Source organism: Solanum lycopersicum, chromosome 4 (assembly GCF_036512215.1).
Source record: "Solanum lycopersicum chromosome 4, SLM_r2.1".
Taxonomy (NCBI): Eukaryota; Viridiplantae; Streptophyta; class Magnoliopsida; order Solanales; family Solanaceae; genus Solanum; species Solanum lycopersicum.
The window spans coordinates 68,034,636-68,052,423 of NC_090803.1; the positions used below are offsets into that span (position 1 = coordinate 68,034,636).

Below are 17,788 nucleotides of genomic sequence, written 5' to 3' on the forward strand. Positions count from 1 at the left end.
AAATTAATCATTTCTTACTGCATTCAACATCATTTACAGTATACACTTTTTGAGTATTTATCAAGCAACTGTATTTGGCCCCATTCTCTTTTACGACGGTATTTATTTTGAAGTCTGACTAATTGAAAGTTTGATGTTAAGGGTATATTATTTTTTATTCATATAATTTGAAATTGATATTTTCGATTAAGAGTAAAAATGTATTTATCACTTTATCATATTTTTTTAAAGTTGAAAAATATTTTCTTTCGTATGGAACGCACGTTAAGTGATTAATACATATATACTTGTGAAAATGAAAAAAAAAATTATCTTAAAAAGATTTATATATAATGTAGACAAGCACTAAGAGAGGTCAGAGAGATAAGATATGAACACGAAGATGAAGAGTGTTGGAGGATAAGAAAGAAAAAATCAAAGTGCTGTAATGCAATACATGAAAACTTCCTTCTTTCTGCTAGTTGAATCACTGTCCTCATTTTTTTAATATTCTAAATTCTTAACTAATTGAACATGAAAAAATTAAAAAATATTTTCTTCGCGATTATAATACATACTTGCCCTTTCTTTGTAGGAGAGAGTGACCCAAGGAATAATAAAGACAAGAAAGTAGTAAAGGGCAAATCAATATTGACCTTAAGAATATGATACATGATTACTCTAGAAATGGATCCAAAAAATTAAAAATATACACACAAAAGGTAATACAATCATATCTATTTAGAAGAAAAAAAGGTTTTTTTGTTTTTTGAAAAAAGTAAAAAAAAAATAATTATATTGATGAGTGGAATTCCTTTTTTCTGTTGATGTTGACTATCTCCTGTCTGAATACAGACAAATGCCAGCTTTTCTCATGATTACACAAGACCATTTCAAACTACCAACAGAACTTACTGGGCCCCTTAATGGGCTCACCTATTGGGCCTTTGTTGGACTGGGCCTATGATGTACACAAGCCCAAAAATTATTAAGATCTTCCGTAGCATTGATCGTATAACTAAAAGAACATTTGATTGATCTACCTTTCGAGTTTCAATAGCTACGGTTTTTTGGAGCATTATAGCCTTGGTTTCCAATCACATTACCGCTACCAGTTTTCTTAACGTGGAGAGGTGACCGAGGCCCTCGATGATTGTGATTTCTCGTTGTATTTTTTGCTCGCGGTTTCTTTTGGATCCCGTTACATTGTTCCAAACATTCCAAAATTTCTTCCATGGAAGGTCTATTTTTTGGATCAGGTTCAAGGCATTTTAATATAATTTCAGCTATTTGAAATGCAGCCTTTGATGGGTATTGGGCCTCCAGTCTTGGGTCCATTAATTTCCTTAGCTTCTTTTTGTCAGGCAACATGGGCTTGGCCCAATCTACTAAATTATGTTCTCCATTGGGCCTGTTAAGATCCAGTACTCTACGGCCCGAAAGGATTTCGAGTAACACGACTCCGAACCCGTATACGTCGCTCTTTACGTATACATGACCTGCCAAAAATGATGTGAAATTTTTGTCAGTTTTAACGCAAATATTAGAGAACAGTATATGAACAAACATTAGACCCCAAGTTTAGTGTAATTCGAAAGAATCAATAGTGACTTTTTGAAAAGGGACATTTACATAAATAAATCAAACATAAGGTGTAGGAGGAATCAAGACTTTTTCAATGAAGAAACAATTATTTTTATATGATTAATTAAGAATTAAAATATAAGGAACATAAAGACAAAAAATTAGTTGAACCAAATTATACTTAGCTTTGCCAGCTAATATTAATAAATAAATAAATCATTTAAGAGTTCACATTTCTGCAAGGAAAAGGTCAAATTTGGGCCAAGATTATAATTCTTTTTCAAGAAGTCAACTTCCTTCCCTTCACCAACATCACTCGAATTTAAAATATGAAATCGAATTCCATATCTCTTTTAAATAAAATAAAAATTTAATGTCAGCAATTAATATCGGAATAAAGCATTATAACTTACCAGTGGCCATGTACTCAGGTGCAGCATAGCCATAAGTACCAACTATTTTAGTGGTCACATGTGAGTCTCCATTTACTGGACCCATTTTTGCTAGTCCAAAATCTGAAAGCTTTGCATTATAGTCCTGTCACAATAATTGAAACCAACATTTTATTAGTAAAACTAGTATTGTCAATAACATAAAACGTATATTCTATTTTAAGAAAAAAAAAAAAAGAAGAATTACCGAGTCCAGTAAAATATTGGCCGTTTTAAAATCGCGGTAAATAACTTGTTTTTCTATGGTGTGTAAGAAATCAAGTCCCTTCGCTGCTCCGATTGCTATTTTCAGCCTTGTACCCCATGACAATGCTTCAGCGCCTTCTGCTAATAAAATCGAATATTTTCTTTTTATAATGTCAATGTACATAAATTAAATCGAGTTAATGAAAGAATAGTATTTGTAAGGTGCCTTACTTCTGAAAAGATGACTTTCTAAGCTCCCTTTTTGCATGTGCTCATAGACTAGAAGAAATGTTTTGTCTTCCCAACAATATCCAATTAGTTTTACTAAATTTGGGTGACTAAGTTTTCCCAAAAACTTTACTTCAGCCTGCAAAAACAAATTTTACATAATCAATTTTCGATAGAAAACACTAATATATTTTTATTATTGATAGAAATTTTTTTTCGAACTGTTGCATCATTTATATTTTTATTATTTTACTATTTCAAATTAGAAAGTTGACTCATACATAATGAATGAATGCAGTTTCAATTAGAGGAAATAACTTAAGTCTTTGAGTTGAGGTGCTGACATCAGAACTAACTAATGCGTGACCAACAAGTTTTTTGAAAGTAAATTGATTTATTTATTTTTACCTTAAACTAAAGAAATATATATAATTTTTAACTTTTTTTTACATAATTTAGTCAAATAACCAATTCCTCTTAGACTTTTCTATCGGTGTACATGTAATATTTATGAGAGGTTTTTTTTCTTGTGTTTGACTTAATAAATTTACCCCTATTTTAAAGATTGTGAATTTGACTTCTATTTCGACAAGAAAATATATAAATAGCTATAGGTAATTTAGTAACATTAATTAACTAGAAAATGACATAAATATCGTGACTTGTTAAATTACACTCATAATCTAAGTTAAATTGCACTGATAATATGAAAAAGTAATTTAAACTTGCATGCAATATATTATAGTAATGGAATATATTTGTGTGAGTTGTGATATTTATTTTTCACAATTAAAATTTAATTAAAATATTTTCCACAAATTAATAGGTAGTATGGAAACCCACGTGGATACTTTGATAGAGTCAAACTATATTATCTTCTAACATTTAATTAATTGATCTAATTATTAGACTCTCTTTTTTTTTCTCCTCAGAGAAGTGACTAGTCAAATATTAGCTATAAGAAAAGAAAAGAAAAACATTTTAAATACCTGAAGAAAGTTATATCGATAATATTAAAAATAAATCGAAGACTATCCAAACTCATACTTTTATATCATATATAATTCGACTTAGCTCAAAGTTTATATATATAATATAATTTTTTTTATGTTATTAAGTTTTAATTTAATAATTTATACATATTTTTTATATTAAATTATTGAATTTTAACTAAATATATATATATGCTAGCTCCGGTTCTACATACAATATTTTATAATAAAATATAGGAGTAATATAATAAAATTTAACTAAATTTTCAAATCAAGCACAAGTTTGACTTTTGGAGGAGTCTATTTTGTTGGTTATAAAGTTTAATTAATAGCTCGAGTGTTTGGTCTTATGGCACTCAATTGTCAATTTAATATTCCCGGCTTTTAATGAACGTAAAAAATGAGAGAAAATAAAAGAAATTATATTCTGATCAACATTATTGCTTCTGCATGAATTAAAAATTCATGGACCACCCATAGTATAATGCGATCCGTTCGACTTGAAGTTTTGAATTTTGAGGCGTACATAAAATATACTCAATCGATCGTATATAATATTGATATTTTGATAAAAATGACATCACATATCATATATGACCTCCTCTCTTTCCCACTCGCACCCACCACCAAACACATACAATCATTATCATCGTTGAAAAGCTCTTTACTCAACTGACTAATTTAGATTAATCGTGTCAGATATTATACTTTTAAAAAAAAGCATGGAAGGATATATTATAACTAACCTGCCATTCTTTAAGACCTTGTTCACTGTCAGCATTTGATTTTTTAACAGCAACAGGCATACCAACTCCAACTCTAGAAGGTGCAAATGTTTTGTCATCGACCCATCCTTTAAATACTGTACCAAATCCTCCCTCACCTAGCACCGTATCGGGCCGAAAATTACGCGTCGCGCTCTTTAATTCCGCTAGCGTAAACATTTTTAAATTTGGCGTAATTATTTTTCCGCTAGCCGGAACTTCCATTTTCCTCGAATCACCGCCATCTCCGCTAGGCTGCGCCACCACACTCCTTGTGTTACTTCCCGGAGATGTATTAATTGGTTTCTTCATGATCACTAACAAGGGATGGAAAATTAGAAAAAGATACTTCTCGCGTGAAATAATTACGAGTCAGAATTTTTAGCAAACATAAAAAAATAATCATTAGAAAATGGAACTGTTTTCTTTATGGCATAATCAAATTAGTACTCTTGAACCGTCAGAATTTTAATTAAAATAAATAACAGACGAAGAAATTAATAAGATTCAACTATACGCATTGTATACATAAGAAATTAATTTTGACCTTATACATGTATTTCAACCTTTATTTTCCTTTCGAAAGTTTGATCAAGCACAGAATTGAAGATAATGAATGAAAACTTTTGTTATATACATACTAGAAGTCTGTGATTTTAAATAGTTGCAACAATACGAGAGTTTCGATTGTAATATAGAAAATAAGTATATTCTTTCTGAAACGGACTAAAATACCTGGAGGAGGAGTATTAGAGGTGGGAGGAACAACATCCACAGGTTTTGGCCAACAATTTCCCATTATTTCTGTTGTAATAATATTTTTGGGAGAAGTAGTTTGTGTTGTTGCTTCTAAATAATAATAATAAATAAGAATAGGTGATAGTTTTCTTGTGGTTGTGGAGTGTGTTAATTTCTTAGGGAGACAGAAGGAAAGGAGGAGGAAAGATAGTTAGCCAAATGAAAAATGGGATACCCCTTTTATATTCACATTGTATACAAAAACACAAAAGACTTGTATTATTTTAAAAATATATATTTCTCACTTTATTTTAATTTAGTCTATAGTTTAATTTGCAGCCCACTCCTTTATTTCCTTGCTCAATAAGTTTCTCTGACAACTTGTGGTAATTTTTCAATTTATTTGATCTCGATCGGTAATTTAAATTTGTATTATCTAAAATTTTATTAAGTGATAGAAATTCATAAATAGTTGTTTCTTTAATAGAAAAGTGCTATTATCATGAAGTTTCAAATTTTTAGAGGTGAAGATTCAAAATATTATCTTTAGTTAATTTTATGTGTATGTTTATTAATTTTTCAAGGACGAGATTGAATTTTGTAGTACAATTATAATTAATTTTTTAGTTTTATGATATTTCGTAAAAGAAACTCATTTTATATTTGAGAGGATTTTCTTTTTAATAAATAAAAATATAAAATATCTTAAAAAAATATTTTCTTTCATTTCATTTATGAGCGATCAAGGGATTATTTTATTTTCGTAAGAAAAAAAGAAAAAAGAAAAGTGACTAGTTGAGTGAGTGCTATTTCTATTTTATTAAAGGAGGATCATTCATTATTAGAATTTTTCTGAATCCAAAATTTTAAAACTTACAATTTTAACCGTTAAATTTTATAAGTAAAAAATCATGTACTCTAGATATAAAAAAATGTTGAAATCTAAGAAATATCAATAATATTACGGCTATGACTTGTTCTAGCAAACAAGACTTTAGGATATCTTCTTTGGACATGATAGGATAAAATTAAACATGAGTGTCAACTTTTAATATATATATATATATATATATATATATATATATATATATTAAAATAATACACATATAGATTAATAATATAATCAATATAAATTAAATTTATTATATTTATCTAACAGATCATTCATTTACGTTTAATTTTGAGTTATGTAAATTAAAATTTGAGTTAATTTTATATATATGTCTATTACTTTTTCAAGGACGAGATTGATTTTTGTAGTTCAGTTATAATTAAATTTTTTGGTTTTATGATCTTTTATAAAAGAAACTCATTTCATACCTGAGAGGTTTTTCTTTTTAAAATATAAAATATTTAAAAAATCTTTTTTTTTCCTTTCATTTATGAATAACCAGTGATCATCTCATTTTTTTTTAAAAAAAAGGGACTACTTGAGTGAGTACTATTTCTATCTTATTAAAAAGAGAATTATTCATGATTAGAGTTTTTTTGAATCCGAAACTTTAAGATTTACAATTTTAACTGTTAAATTTTATAAGTAAAAATTATGTATTTAGATTAAAAAAAAATGTTGAAATCTAATGAAATATCAATCCTATTACGGCTATGACTTGTTCTAGCCAACAAGACTTCAGGATATCTTCTTTGGACATGATAGGATAAAATTAAACATCAGTGGTCAACTTTTAAGATATATATATATATATATATATATATATAATACACATATAGGTTAATAATATAATCAATATAAATTAAATTTATTATATTTAAATCTAACAGATCATTTCATTTACGTTTAATTTTTACTTATGTAAATTAAAATTAGTTATTTGACTTCTAAAAATATTGCACAGACACATTAAAATTGCTTTGCTTTGAATATCTTTTTCTAGAACATAATATTAGTATTAAAACATTGTAGAAAATGAACATAATAAGTAGTTTATATGATTTCAACAAGAAAATAATAAAAGATACATGAAATTTAGAAGTTTTTTTAATATTATTATTTCTTAAAAGAGGTGCGTTTAACTTTTTTTAAAAAAAATAATAATAAGAACAAGTCAACTATACCGCGTCACAAACGTAGTAAATATGCACTAGAAGCATATCTTATTGTACATTATATTGTAATATTAAAAGAAAATATTGACTTTATACTAACATTAAATCCAGAAAGTAAAGTTAAAATTAGTCTACATTCTGACCAACTGTAGGGGTCATAAATATAAGTATAACCAGACATATATATAGATAATATTTAAGAGCAGCATAAAAAAATATAATTTTTATCAGTATTAAATATTAATATTAATATAAAATGCTAAATTTTTTTATTAGCATCAATTAAGTGTTATTAGAACTAATATCGTTAAAAGTTTTAGGAACATATACAAAGAGTCACAATTACTATTAAAAATACATATTTAACGATAATTAAGAAATGATTATTTTTGTTATGGTAAAAGGAAAAGAAGAAGGAACAAATAAATTTTAGTTATATATGTATATATATTGTCAACGTAATTTTTATAATTGATGTATTGGAATATGAAGTCAAGATGACAGACTTTATAAATCTTCATCTCGATAAATACTATGGCCATTTTCTTTTGTACAATTTACATTATAATTTTAGGAATGTGATTGCACTAATAACAGCACACAAGTTTCAAGTCCTTTTTCTGAAATATGATTTTGTAAATTAAATTCCTAAAACCTCCTTTTCAAGACAATAGGTACTTATCTCAATGAACTTAGAACACTAAATCACATTTTACATTTTTTGGAATTTTCATGAAAGTTATATGCCGATACACTTTTAATTATTATGTTGTATTTTTTCTTCGAAAGTCAATGTGGAAATAATTCTACGTCCTTGAACAAATCAATTATTGACTCTTTTTTTTCCAACGAACAACCACACTGTAAACCTTTGAATTCTTCCTAAAATAAAAATTGTACTGTTTGACTCTTTTGTAGTAAGCATAATTTCTGTTTTTCTCTTTCAAAATAATTAGGGTGCAACTCTGAAGGGAGAAAAATCTCAAATTCTTTTTATGTTCGGTTAGTTAAATTTTTTCTTTTAAGAAATAGGTTTCGAAAAAAATAATAAAAATTACTTTGCTGGTACAAAAGTAGAGTAAAAAAGTTCCATATTTACTATGTTTTCAGCACCCTAGCTATAACATAACTCATCTTTACCCAACCCCAAAATCATACCACCAACCTCGCCCATCTGTCATAGTATTTATTCAGATTATATGTAAATGTATTTAAAATAATATTTTTAATTTTCATATCAAATTAAGAAAATAAAGAAAAAATAACTTATTTTTTCCTGAAGGAACATTTTTCTTCCTATCCAACACACCCTTAGTTAATGGGGTTTATTTTCCAAAATGTGTGGAGAAAAAAAAAGTGTCAACACCATTAATACTCTAAAATATATAGGCAATGATAGAGATAGTATATTAAGATGAGAAATTGGTTTATCAGACTCAGTCTATATATTGGGATTTTTTTTAATTTATTTTTATAATCAGTCTATTTGGGACTTAAGCTCATTTTCAATGGTTATATTATTAATAATGTGGACCTACACATAAAGCACAAAGTCTACTTTTATTTTTGGCTTATATGTTGTCACTTACCCAAAATATAGGGCACATTTTGAAGATGTATGAAACATGGAAAGTTACAATGAATATGCATGTAACACGGAGCTAGAAAGTCTGTATAAAAATTTAAAATATAAACTTAAATTTATTTATTTGAATATGATATTAATGTCAAAAGTTACAATGAACATGCATGTAACACATACATGTACAATAGGACGGAGCTAGAAAGATATAAAAATTTGAAATATGAACTTAGAACTTGTTTATTTGAATATGATATTAATATTAAAAGTTATAATAAACATGCATGTAACACACACATATATATATAATAAGACGGAGCTAGAAAGTCACATAAAAATTCGAAATATAAATTCAATCAGAACTTATTTATTCAAATATGATATCTATGTTAATATCTTAAAATTTAAATTTTACGAAGTTCAATTCGTATTTTCACTTCTATACGTGATGTCAATAGTTAATTAACTTAATAGGATTTGCATAAAGATGACAAATTTAATGAATAATACATCATTAGTTACACGTGTTATTAGGTAACAAAAGCTACCAAAAATCTTTTATTTACCAATATTAAGGATTTATTACAAGTGCGATAATATGGGGCAAAAATTCAAACTTGAATAAATCCTTCAATTATTTTTCCTAATTTGTAGATTTTTAATAATTTAAAACTATACCTTTGACCTATTAAAAAAGATTTAATCTATTTTGTCAACCAATTTTTGCCTCTTTCTTCTGGAAAAAGGTTGATTACTTTTCAAATTATAGCTTTTAAAAAAAGAAATTCAAAACCAACATATAAAGAATAGCTAAAAATTAATCTTATTCTTAATCAAAAAATTCAAAATTTTATTTAGCTATGAAATTAATTTTACGAAATACTTCTTTTAATATAAATTATTTTGAGGTAAATCCGAATTTAATAGCACCTTATTAAACTAAACTTTTTCACATGGTTGGCTCTCATTTTGACAACTTTTAGAATGAGACATGCTGAAGATTTTCAACAAATTAATGTTTGTTTCTTTTTGGGATAAATTGGAGTACTATTTTCACATTCTTGGAATTTCATGTGTAATCAAACATTTGATGATCAATTTCATATTATTCAACAACAAAAAAACAAGAAACGTTTAATCATTATTTTTAAAAAAGTTTTTCTCTTTTTACTATTTTTTCTTGTTTTCATTATAATAGACATGTCTCAACAATAGGCTTATTTTTCCAACGTTTTGACTTTTATGGCTAAAGAAATATTCCCTCGATCCCTATTTAGTTGTTCATTTTAGAAATGACACACATATTAAGATAGAAATAATTTGTATAGTGAAATTATAATTTTATTCGTACACTAATTATGTTATTATTGTTATTGATTAAAAGAATGCAAATTAAATCAGGCAAGTTGATCTGATACTATTGTAGCTTTATGATAAAACAATTTCTATACATGCTAAAATAAAGCGTGACACACTTTATAAACATAACAAGGAAGACTAGAAAAGATAGTACTATTTTATATAAATATTATTTATTTCAATCAATGGGAATTGAACGACTCAAACAAAGATATACATTAGAGAAAAATAAAGATATATAATAAAAATGAGAAAGATGGAAAATTGTGAAATATAAATTCATATTTAAAAGTCGGCAATTAGAGGAACTTTCTTAGAAAAAAGAGAATAATGTGAATAGGTTGACTCTGTAAAACTATAGACTAAATTAGATGTATCACTTTTTAATCTTGGATATATGAGCTGTATTTAACTCAAATCAATATAAAAATTATAATGAGTAGATGATTTTTCTCCAGTTCTTATAAATCTTATCCAAAGTGTTATGTGATGAAAAAATACAATTGAATTTGTTGTCATTATTATTATTATAATAATTCTTATGCGAATAAATATAAAAATTTAGAAATTCTAATATAAATATCGAATATCAAAATCCATCATTGTATGTTATACTTTCACTTCCTTTTTATTGTTTTTTCATGTCATCTCATACAATTGTCATTCATAATATTTATTGGTTTCCGATATATTCCATTCTATACATTACTAGCTGCATTTAACTTTTAAATAACATAGTATGTAAAAAATTATTCTAGACCATCACTAGTATATCATGTGAATTATAATATTGAACTCTTTCATACTACAAGAGTAGTTCAACAATTTAACATTAGCTTCCTTATATCGTTGGTTTCACACCTAGATTTCTTTTTTTATTGAATCAATTTTAATTTTTATCGTAAATTGATGTTGATTATGGTTTCAGCAATTAGTTAATTTGTAGTATATAATTACAATTAATTGTGCTAAGGGGCAGAGCCAGATAGGGTCACGAGCTACTTAACAAAAAATACATATTCTATATTTGGCTTCTCTGTGTTTACTTTTCACACTTTCAACCCGCTTAGTGAAAATTTCAGCTTCCGCCACTGGCCCTAGACATAAACTTGTGTTTAAAGAATATCAAAATAATGTGAAACAAGACTCAATCTTGACCAATGTTGCAGCCAAAAATACAGGAAGAGGAATGGTCTGCATTTTTCTTGCTTCATTGACTGGAGGAAACATCATCTGCAACACCAAAAAGTTTGTCTAGCCTTTTCAACAAATTTTTTTATGATAGCAAAAGAAGAAAATTAGACATGTGTGGATAAAGTCAAGTGAGAAAACAAACAGCCACTTTATCTCTCCATCTGCTACAACTTGCATCTGTTCAAATAAGTCCATAATTAGCCATATGTAAGTTAGGTACCTCGTAGAATTAGCGCCATATATGTAAGTTAGGTACCTCGTAGAATTAGCGCCATATATGTAAATTAGGTACCTCGTAGAATTAGTCTGGCGCAAACACCGCAGTTGTTAAAAAAGGAAAAAAGAGTAATATTTCCTTGACTTCAAGAGTAAAACAGAACAAGATAACCCCCAACAAAAGGAAGACAAAGAACTAGTTGGACAACACATAGAAGGTTGTTGTACAACTTTCTGCCCCCATCAAGAGAAGATGTGTGCAGGATATATCTTCACATATATATTCACATATCAACCACAAAGTTTGTATAAGAAATGGGAACTTCCTCAATCCACACCAACCAAACAGGAGAAGTAAGGAAATATGTAGACAAGAGACACGTAAAAGAATGTTTATAAACTATCTCCATCAACCTACCTTTGGCGAATCCAACACACTTAAAGGGTTAGGTATATATATATATTTAACTTACTTTTGCTAGAAACAAAATCCTAACACCAGTATTTTGTTAACATTTTGTGCAACCTTCTTTACAGTTCATCATAATCAGCGGACGCGCATTGCATGTGAGATGTCTTCTTACCTCAATACTCCTCAGCAGTTCTCATCGTGACCTTTAGAAATTTGATGTGGACAAGCTTTAACACGGAACAGAATTTGTTTTCTTGAACTGACGTTCAATTATCCTTGTGATCATGTGTTTGCTTTACAGTTTGTGAACCTCCTCCTTGCGAATCAGAGCTTTCTGCTTGTGAGACTAGATAGTCAAGTGCGACAACAATATCACTGATGATGGGGCGAAAACTGGCTTGCTCCTGGATACACATTGCAGTAATTGCAACTGCATGGTGCAAAGAGCGCACGGAAAACTGACCATTCAACAAAGGATCAACCATATGAACAAACTTTCTCCGGTCCTTGAGGAAAGGACGAGACTGAAACCAAGAGAAGAATTTCTCAGATCAAGAATCCTAGATGGAGCAGATAAAGATAAAAACATCTTTTACTTTAAAATTTAGTAAGATCAAAAGATTCATCAACGAGCTATTATTTCAGTTGAGATGACGGCTAAACTCTTTAAGCAGCTTACTTTGCTTAAACCAAACTCCAACAACAACCTTACCCTTATCCGGGAGGTGGAGTGCTTGTTTCCAATAGACCCTCGGCTCGATGAAACACATATAAAAGCAGCTTGGAAAAGGATGCACAGTAACTAAAACAAAAAAAGTACAACAATTGAAGTACAAAAAGCAGTAAATAATCTACTGGAATCAGGTTGTGATCCAATCTACTGGCAAGCTCAACATGCAAGTTAGGAAGAGAATTAACAAGATTGGTTAGTAAAATATGCAACAGCATAGTTCAAATAGACGAAACACGGCAATGAACAAGCAATAACGGTTATCGATTGAATATAGATAGATTGTAAAATCTGAAAACCATAGTGCAAAATATTTGAGCAGGAACTATAAGTAGACAGAAATTAATATGCAGGCACAGTAGATAATATAAACTCACCCAAACAACTAGGTTCTGTTCTCCAGCCTCTTTAGAGTTGTCATAAGCCTTTCGCCCTGTTATTAACTCCAACAGCACAACACCTAAACTATAGATGTCAGATTTCAGAGTCAATTTTCCACTCATGGCATACTCAGGGGCACAGTATCCATAGGTTCCCATCACTCGCGTCGAAACATGGGTGTTTTCGCCGACAGGTCCCAACTTTGCAAGTCCAAAATCTGACAGTTTTGGGTTGAAATCATTGTCTAACAATATGTTTGAAGATTTCAAATCACGGTAAATAACAGGGGGATTCGCTTTGCAATGAAGATATTCAAGTCCATGAGCTGCACCAGAAGCAATTTTAAGTCTTGTGCTCCAACTCAGTGGCTTCTTTCCTGGTTCTACATCTACAATATCAATAGTAACATACTGTTCAGAGAAATGTGCTATTAAGCAATATAAATACAAAATTATAACAAAATACTATTTGATTATAAGTAAATTATATAAAAATTATTCATCGCTCATAACAAAATACTAATACAAGCACACAGATAGGACATGAGCTTGTCCAGCACCTTCCACTACAGTAACCAATGAGAGCAATCCTGAAGATATAATACAGGTAATCTCAATTTCACATTCGACATCTTGTGAAAGCAAAAGCTAATGTCATGTAATATAGCCATAATAGTACTAGAATTCTTATGAAAAAATCTTCCACAGATGTAGGATCATGACTCATGATTCAACATCTTTGAAGTAAGTGGAAGAAAAACAGCTTGACTAACAAAACTTGGATAAACAAAGCAGTGAAATCAAACCGGTATATTACTTGTGAAAGAAATTTAATTACCAAAAAGATGATTCTCCAGGCTTCCCATTGGCATGAACTCATAAATCAAGAGCCTTTGGTCACCATCGGTGCAGTATCCGGTCAAGTTGACAAGATTTTTGTGATGTAATAAACTCAACATGAGGACCTCCACAATGAACTCCTGGTGTCCTTGAAGGCCGTCAAGATTAAGTTGTTTGATTGCAACAACCTGTTTACAAGATCAGAACACATGAGGAACAATAAACGGCTATCAAGTGCAGCCTATCATAGAATTTTTTCATCTTTTTAGGACATAGCATTCAAATTTCCACCTATGCAACACATTCTCCTCCACTGTTTCTTTTGGACAGGTAGAATGACAAACAATAAACCTTTTCAGAGAATAGAAAGTTAGCAAGCTATGAAAATCAAAAGCCAAAATGCCTGCAGAAGTAGAAAACTTGCCAGGCCTGATTCAAGGCGGCCCTTGTACACACTTCCAAAACCACCTTCGCCAATAAGATTAGCTTCTCTGAAATTCTGGGTTGCTAAGGCAAGTTCTTTGAATGTGAAACTGCGCGCGACATTACCCTTATGGTTGTTGCTATCCCCACCTTTCCCTCCAAAAGAACGTCCTTTTATACCTTTCCCTAAACATGAACAAAAACCCATAATTCAATACAATGAACTAAAGCATCACATGATCAAACTCCCCATCTCTCAAATTCAACTCAAATCTCAGACATTACTAACAACAAAGTATCTAACAACCCTTACATTTCTAGAATCAAAAGAACAGATTTTAATATACACACACAACATTGTGTGACAGCCAAAAAAAGTACTTCCTTCGTTTCAATTTGTTTGTATACCTTACTTTCCAGTCCATTTCAAGAAAAATGTCTCTTTCGTTTTCTTTTCAACAATTTTTTAATTCCAATTTTTCAGTCAAAAACAGACAAACAAATTAAAACGGAGTAATGATAAACAAAAACTATACAATAACAGTAGTTCCTACATTGTATCAAAAGCTAAAAATTGAATCTTTTATCAAAGTAGATAGCAACAAAGGAAAATCTAAGAAGCAAACCTGAAGATTTGATGGATCTTGAACCCATATCTTCATCAAAATCTCTTACATCTTTTCGATTAAACCTCATGCAAGAAAAGCAACCCATTTTTTTTTCTTCAAAAGCTTTTTTTAGCCAATTTTACTTCATAACCAAGCACAGATTTTTCAAAAACCACAAAACCCCACCTCAAATTCCTGCTTAAATTACTATATAGGAGCTTCAAAATGAACAAAACAGTTAAAAGGACCAAATAAACAAGAAAAAAAATGATTTTTGGAGCTCAGAAGAAAGAAGAACCAAAAGGGTCGATTCCTTTTCCTTCTAGAAATGTAAAAACCTAATTATTCTATCAAGAAAAAGAAATATTAGAGAAAAAAGATTGAAGCTTTCACATTCATAGATCTGCAAATACAATAAAGACAACGAAACAAATATAAATAAAGTCAAAAAAATTAAAAATATTATTATGAAATTACATTGAACCAAAAATGGGTCCTAAATAGTATTTGATAGTATCTTCTAGGACTAAAAAGTCAGTTCAAAACACAAGAGAAAAAGGGAAAAATCTTAACTTTTTCAACAATCCTAATTTAATTTAAGTTGCCAAAAACTAAACCAAGCTAAAAAACAACACTAAACCAAAAATAGGTCCTAAATATTTGTCATCTTCAAGAATCTACCAACAAATAAAGTAAAAAAAATCCTAAATTCAGACAAAATTCTTCCAGCTCCTCATTCAACGCCAGCTTTAACGGCAATCCTTCTTTACCACCCACCCACCAAAAAAAATTTTGAAAAAAAAAAAATCTTTTTTATATGGGGCTTTTTGGGTATGAATTTAAAGTGGGAAAAATTTAATTAAAGCAAAGGATGAAAAATTGGGGCATTAAAGCTCACTCTTTGATTATAGTTGCAGGTCGTTTTCAATGGCAAAGCATTTAAACGTTTGGGTGAGGGAAATGAAAATGAAATGACGGATTTACCCTCATTCATTGGTCTATTTTTTCCTCAATTACCGACAACTGTTGCGACAAATCGATTTATTTGTCGAAAACATGTTATATATCAAAATTTTAATTAAAAATTTGTTGAAAAAATAAAAAGATATTATTTGCAAAAGGAGTTATTTACGAAAGAATAGTGTGTTTTTAAAAAATAGTTTAAAATAATAATAAGTAGGGAAAACACTCTGAAATATATTTAAACTTTAATAGAAATTATTATTGTGATGATAAATTTTATAGAAGATATTTACTCTTGATTTAATAGTGTTTTTCTAAAGGTATATAAATATCTACGTAGATATCATAAATATTACCTTATTTTAAATTGTACGTATTCACATTGACATGTTAAAATACACTTTTAAAAATATATAAGATAAAAAAATCTTTTGTAAAATTTAATACTATAAAATAATTTTAATCAAAATTAAAATATTTTTCGAATCATTTTCTCACGATATATATATATATATATATATATATATATATATATATATATAAATTTATATGATATAGAAACGCGTTAGCGCCGTTATAGATTCTGCATGGAATTTTGGGTCCCTAGTATTTCGGTGGAGATGGGACCATACTTTATATTTTATTCAACTGGAATACATTACCTTTAAATTTTTTATTTTCATGCTTCTGATATATTTAAATTTTGAAAGGTTTACTTGTTTTGGAGTGAATGTCATCTTTTTATTTGTACAAGATAAGGTTAAATTTGTATACATTTTCTCATATATTATATAACTAACTTAAGATTTTGTCTTATCTTAAAAGTATGGAGTAGAATATATTTTGAATAAAATACTAACTAGAATATGGAAGAAAAAAATTAGAAAAATGAGTTTTAAAAAATATTTTCTTTAATTTTAATATGAGATGGTCACAATTTTACTTAAGAATTACATACGAGAGTGCAATCATCATCATGTATAAGAAAATATTAGCCATAGCGTCCCTCCAAAAAAGTCAAAAGGAAAGAAAAAGGTCATATAAAAATAAGAATTTCATATAAAAATATGTTCATTTCTCGAAGTCGATAGTAAATTTTACGTGGTAATAATATATCTTAAATGATGATCTCAAAATAGGATATATGTACACTTTGGCCCATGTAATTATTTAGAGGTGATACGGTGCACAGTTGGGCTGCACACTAACTGTTAAGATGATTGAAGTAAGCCCAAATCTAATTTGTTTTTGATCTTTGAGCCTTAATGTACATAGGAGTAAGTTAATTGGGCCTCTAGATATTGGTCTAGTACAGCATGGAAAGGGCCCATGTAAAAGATTAAAGGAAAAATAAGTAAACTAGTCAAAATAAATAAATATTATTTAGTAAAAATATTCATACTTTATAAATATTAGCAATAATGTCAAAAATGTCATTATTTTAGAAAATTTATGTGTCTCAATTTTCTTCCTATTTTATCTCTTTTTTTCAATTAATTCTATATATCTTTTTTTAAAAAAAAAAATTCATTCTCTCTCATATTTATCTTTTCAAATTGTTAATTCTCTCTCCCATTTAATTTTTTTTCTCTCTCATGATTATCTTTTTTGATTTTCCTCCAATATTCAAGTTGCAAATATTTTTTTGCCATATATTTTGGTTGTTTTTTTAATCCAAAATTGAATCAACAAGAATCCCTTTAATTAAAGTATCTATAATCTTTATCCTATTTTCAGATTTCTTTTCTAATTTTATTTTTGTTTAAATCTTAAAAAAATGTTGTTTGTATTTTTCAATTTCCGTTATGATTTACTCTCCAATGGCTGAATCCAAGAGGCTTACTAGAGGTATTCATCTTAATCAACCAATTTGTGGTGATTTTTCATCCTTTAATTTATTTATTACTTAATAAATAGTGTATAATGTATGATCCGTTGCTAAAATAAGGGAAGAAAGAGGGTATGAACATTTACAAGACTCATTGGTGTGCAAAACCTTCCTCAAATTCAGAACGCAAATGTAGAATCTTTGTCTACTCGTGAGGATCTTGAAAAAGACGACGAAGATCGAATAATTGTCGAACAATTTTC

The 17,788-nt window shown here is 28.6% G+C and overlaps 2 protein-coding genes and 1 long non-coding RNA gene across 4 annotated transcripts; 1 reads left to right on the forward strand and 2 right to left on the reverse strand.

The window, feature by feature from the left end:
• Positions 1 to 610: 610 nt before the first annotated feature.
• On the reverse strand, positions 611 to 5,182 carry LOC101261024 (probable serine/threonine-protein kinase PIX13). Of its 2 annotated transcripts, none has more exons than XM_010322164.4 (6): positions 4,921 to 5,182; positions 4,168 to 4,502; positions 2,433 to 2,568; positions 2,203 to 2,339; positions 1,977 to 2,100; positions 611 to 1,478 (listed from the first exon to the last, which is right to left on the reverse strand). In XM_010322164.4, exons 1-6 carry the CDS (start codon positions 4,982 to 4,984, stop codon positions 1,033 to 1,035), a joined length of 1,242 nt encoding a protein of 413 aa, XP_010320466.2. In that variant the 5' UTR covers positions 4,985 to 5,182; the 3' UTR covers positions 611 to 1,032. The 2 variants fall into 2 exon arrangements, with proteins under 2 accessions (XP_010320466.2, XP_004238436.2); XM_004238388.5 differs by having other exon boundaries at positions 2,203 to 2,342.
• Positions 5,183 to 10,797: 5,615 nt separating this feature from the next.
• LOC138348360 (uncharacterized) lies at positions 10,798 to 13,251 on the forward strand. Its single transcript, XR_011220936.1, has 2 exons — positions 10,798 to 11,377; positions 11,414 to 13,251. It is a non-coding gene; the product is annotated as an uncharacterized lncRNA (long non-coding RNA).
• On the reverse strand, positions 11,561 to 15,923 carry LOC101261326 (probable serine/threonine-protein kinase PBL21). The gene is made up of 5 exons (XM_004238389.5): positions 14,753 to 15,923; positions 14,128 to 14,312; positions 13,702 to 13,891; positions 12,861 to 13,252; positions 11,561 to 12,277 (listed from the first exon to the last, which is right to left on the reverse strand). Exons 1-5 carry the CDS (start codon positions 14,838 to 14,840, stop codon positions 12,020 to 12,022), a joined length of 1,113 nt encoding a protein of 370 aa, XP_004238437.1. The 5' UTR covers positions 14,841 to 15,923; the 3' UTR covers positions 11,561 to 12,019.
• Positions 15,924 to 17,788: the final 1,865 nt, after the last annotated feature.

Coding starts and splice junctions, on each gene's coding strand:
- LOC101261024 (XM_004238388.5), bottom strand. CDS start 4,984: ATGGGAAATTGTTGGCCAAAACCTGTGGATGTTGTTCCTCCCACCTCT. Junction 4,503..4,920: donor CTCTAATACTCCTCCTCCAG/GTATTTTAGTCC, acceptor ATCCCTTGTTAG/TGATCATGAAGAAACCAATT. Junction 2,569..4,167: donor AAGGTCTTAAAGAATGGCAG/GTTAGTTATAAT, acceptor TTGTTTTTGCAG/GCTGAAGTAAAGTTTTTGGG.
- LOC101261326 (XM_004238389.5), bottom strand. CDS start 14,840: ATGGGTTGCTTTTCTTGCATGAGGTTTAATCGAAAAGATGTAAGAGAT. Junction 13,892..14,127: donor GCCGCCTTGAATCAGGCCTG/GCAAGTTTTCTA, acceptor TCTTGTAAACAG/GTTGTTGCAATCAAACAACT. Junction 12,278..12,860: donor AACAGAACCTAGTTGTTTGG/GTGAGTTTATAT, acceptor TCTTGGTTTCAG/TCTCGTCCTTTCCTCAAGGA.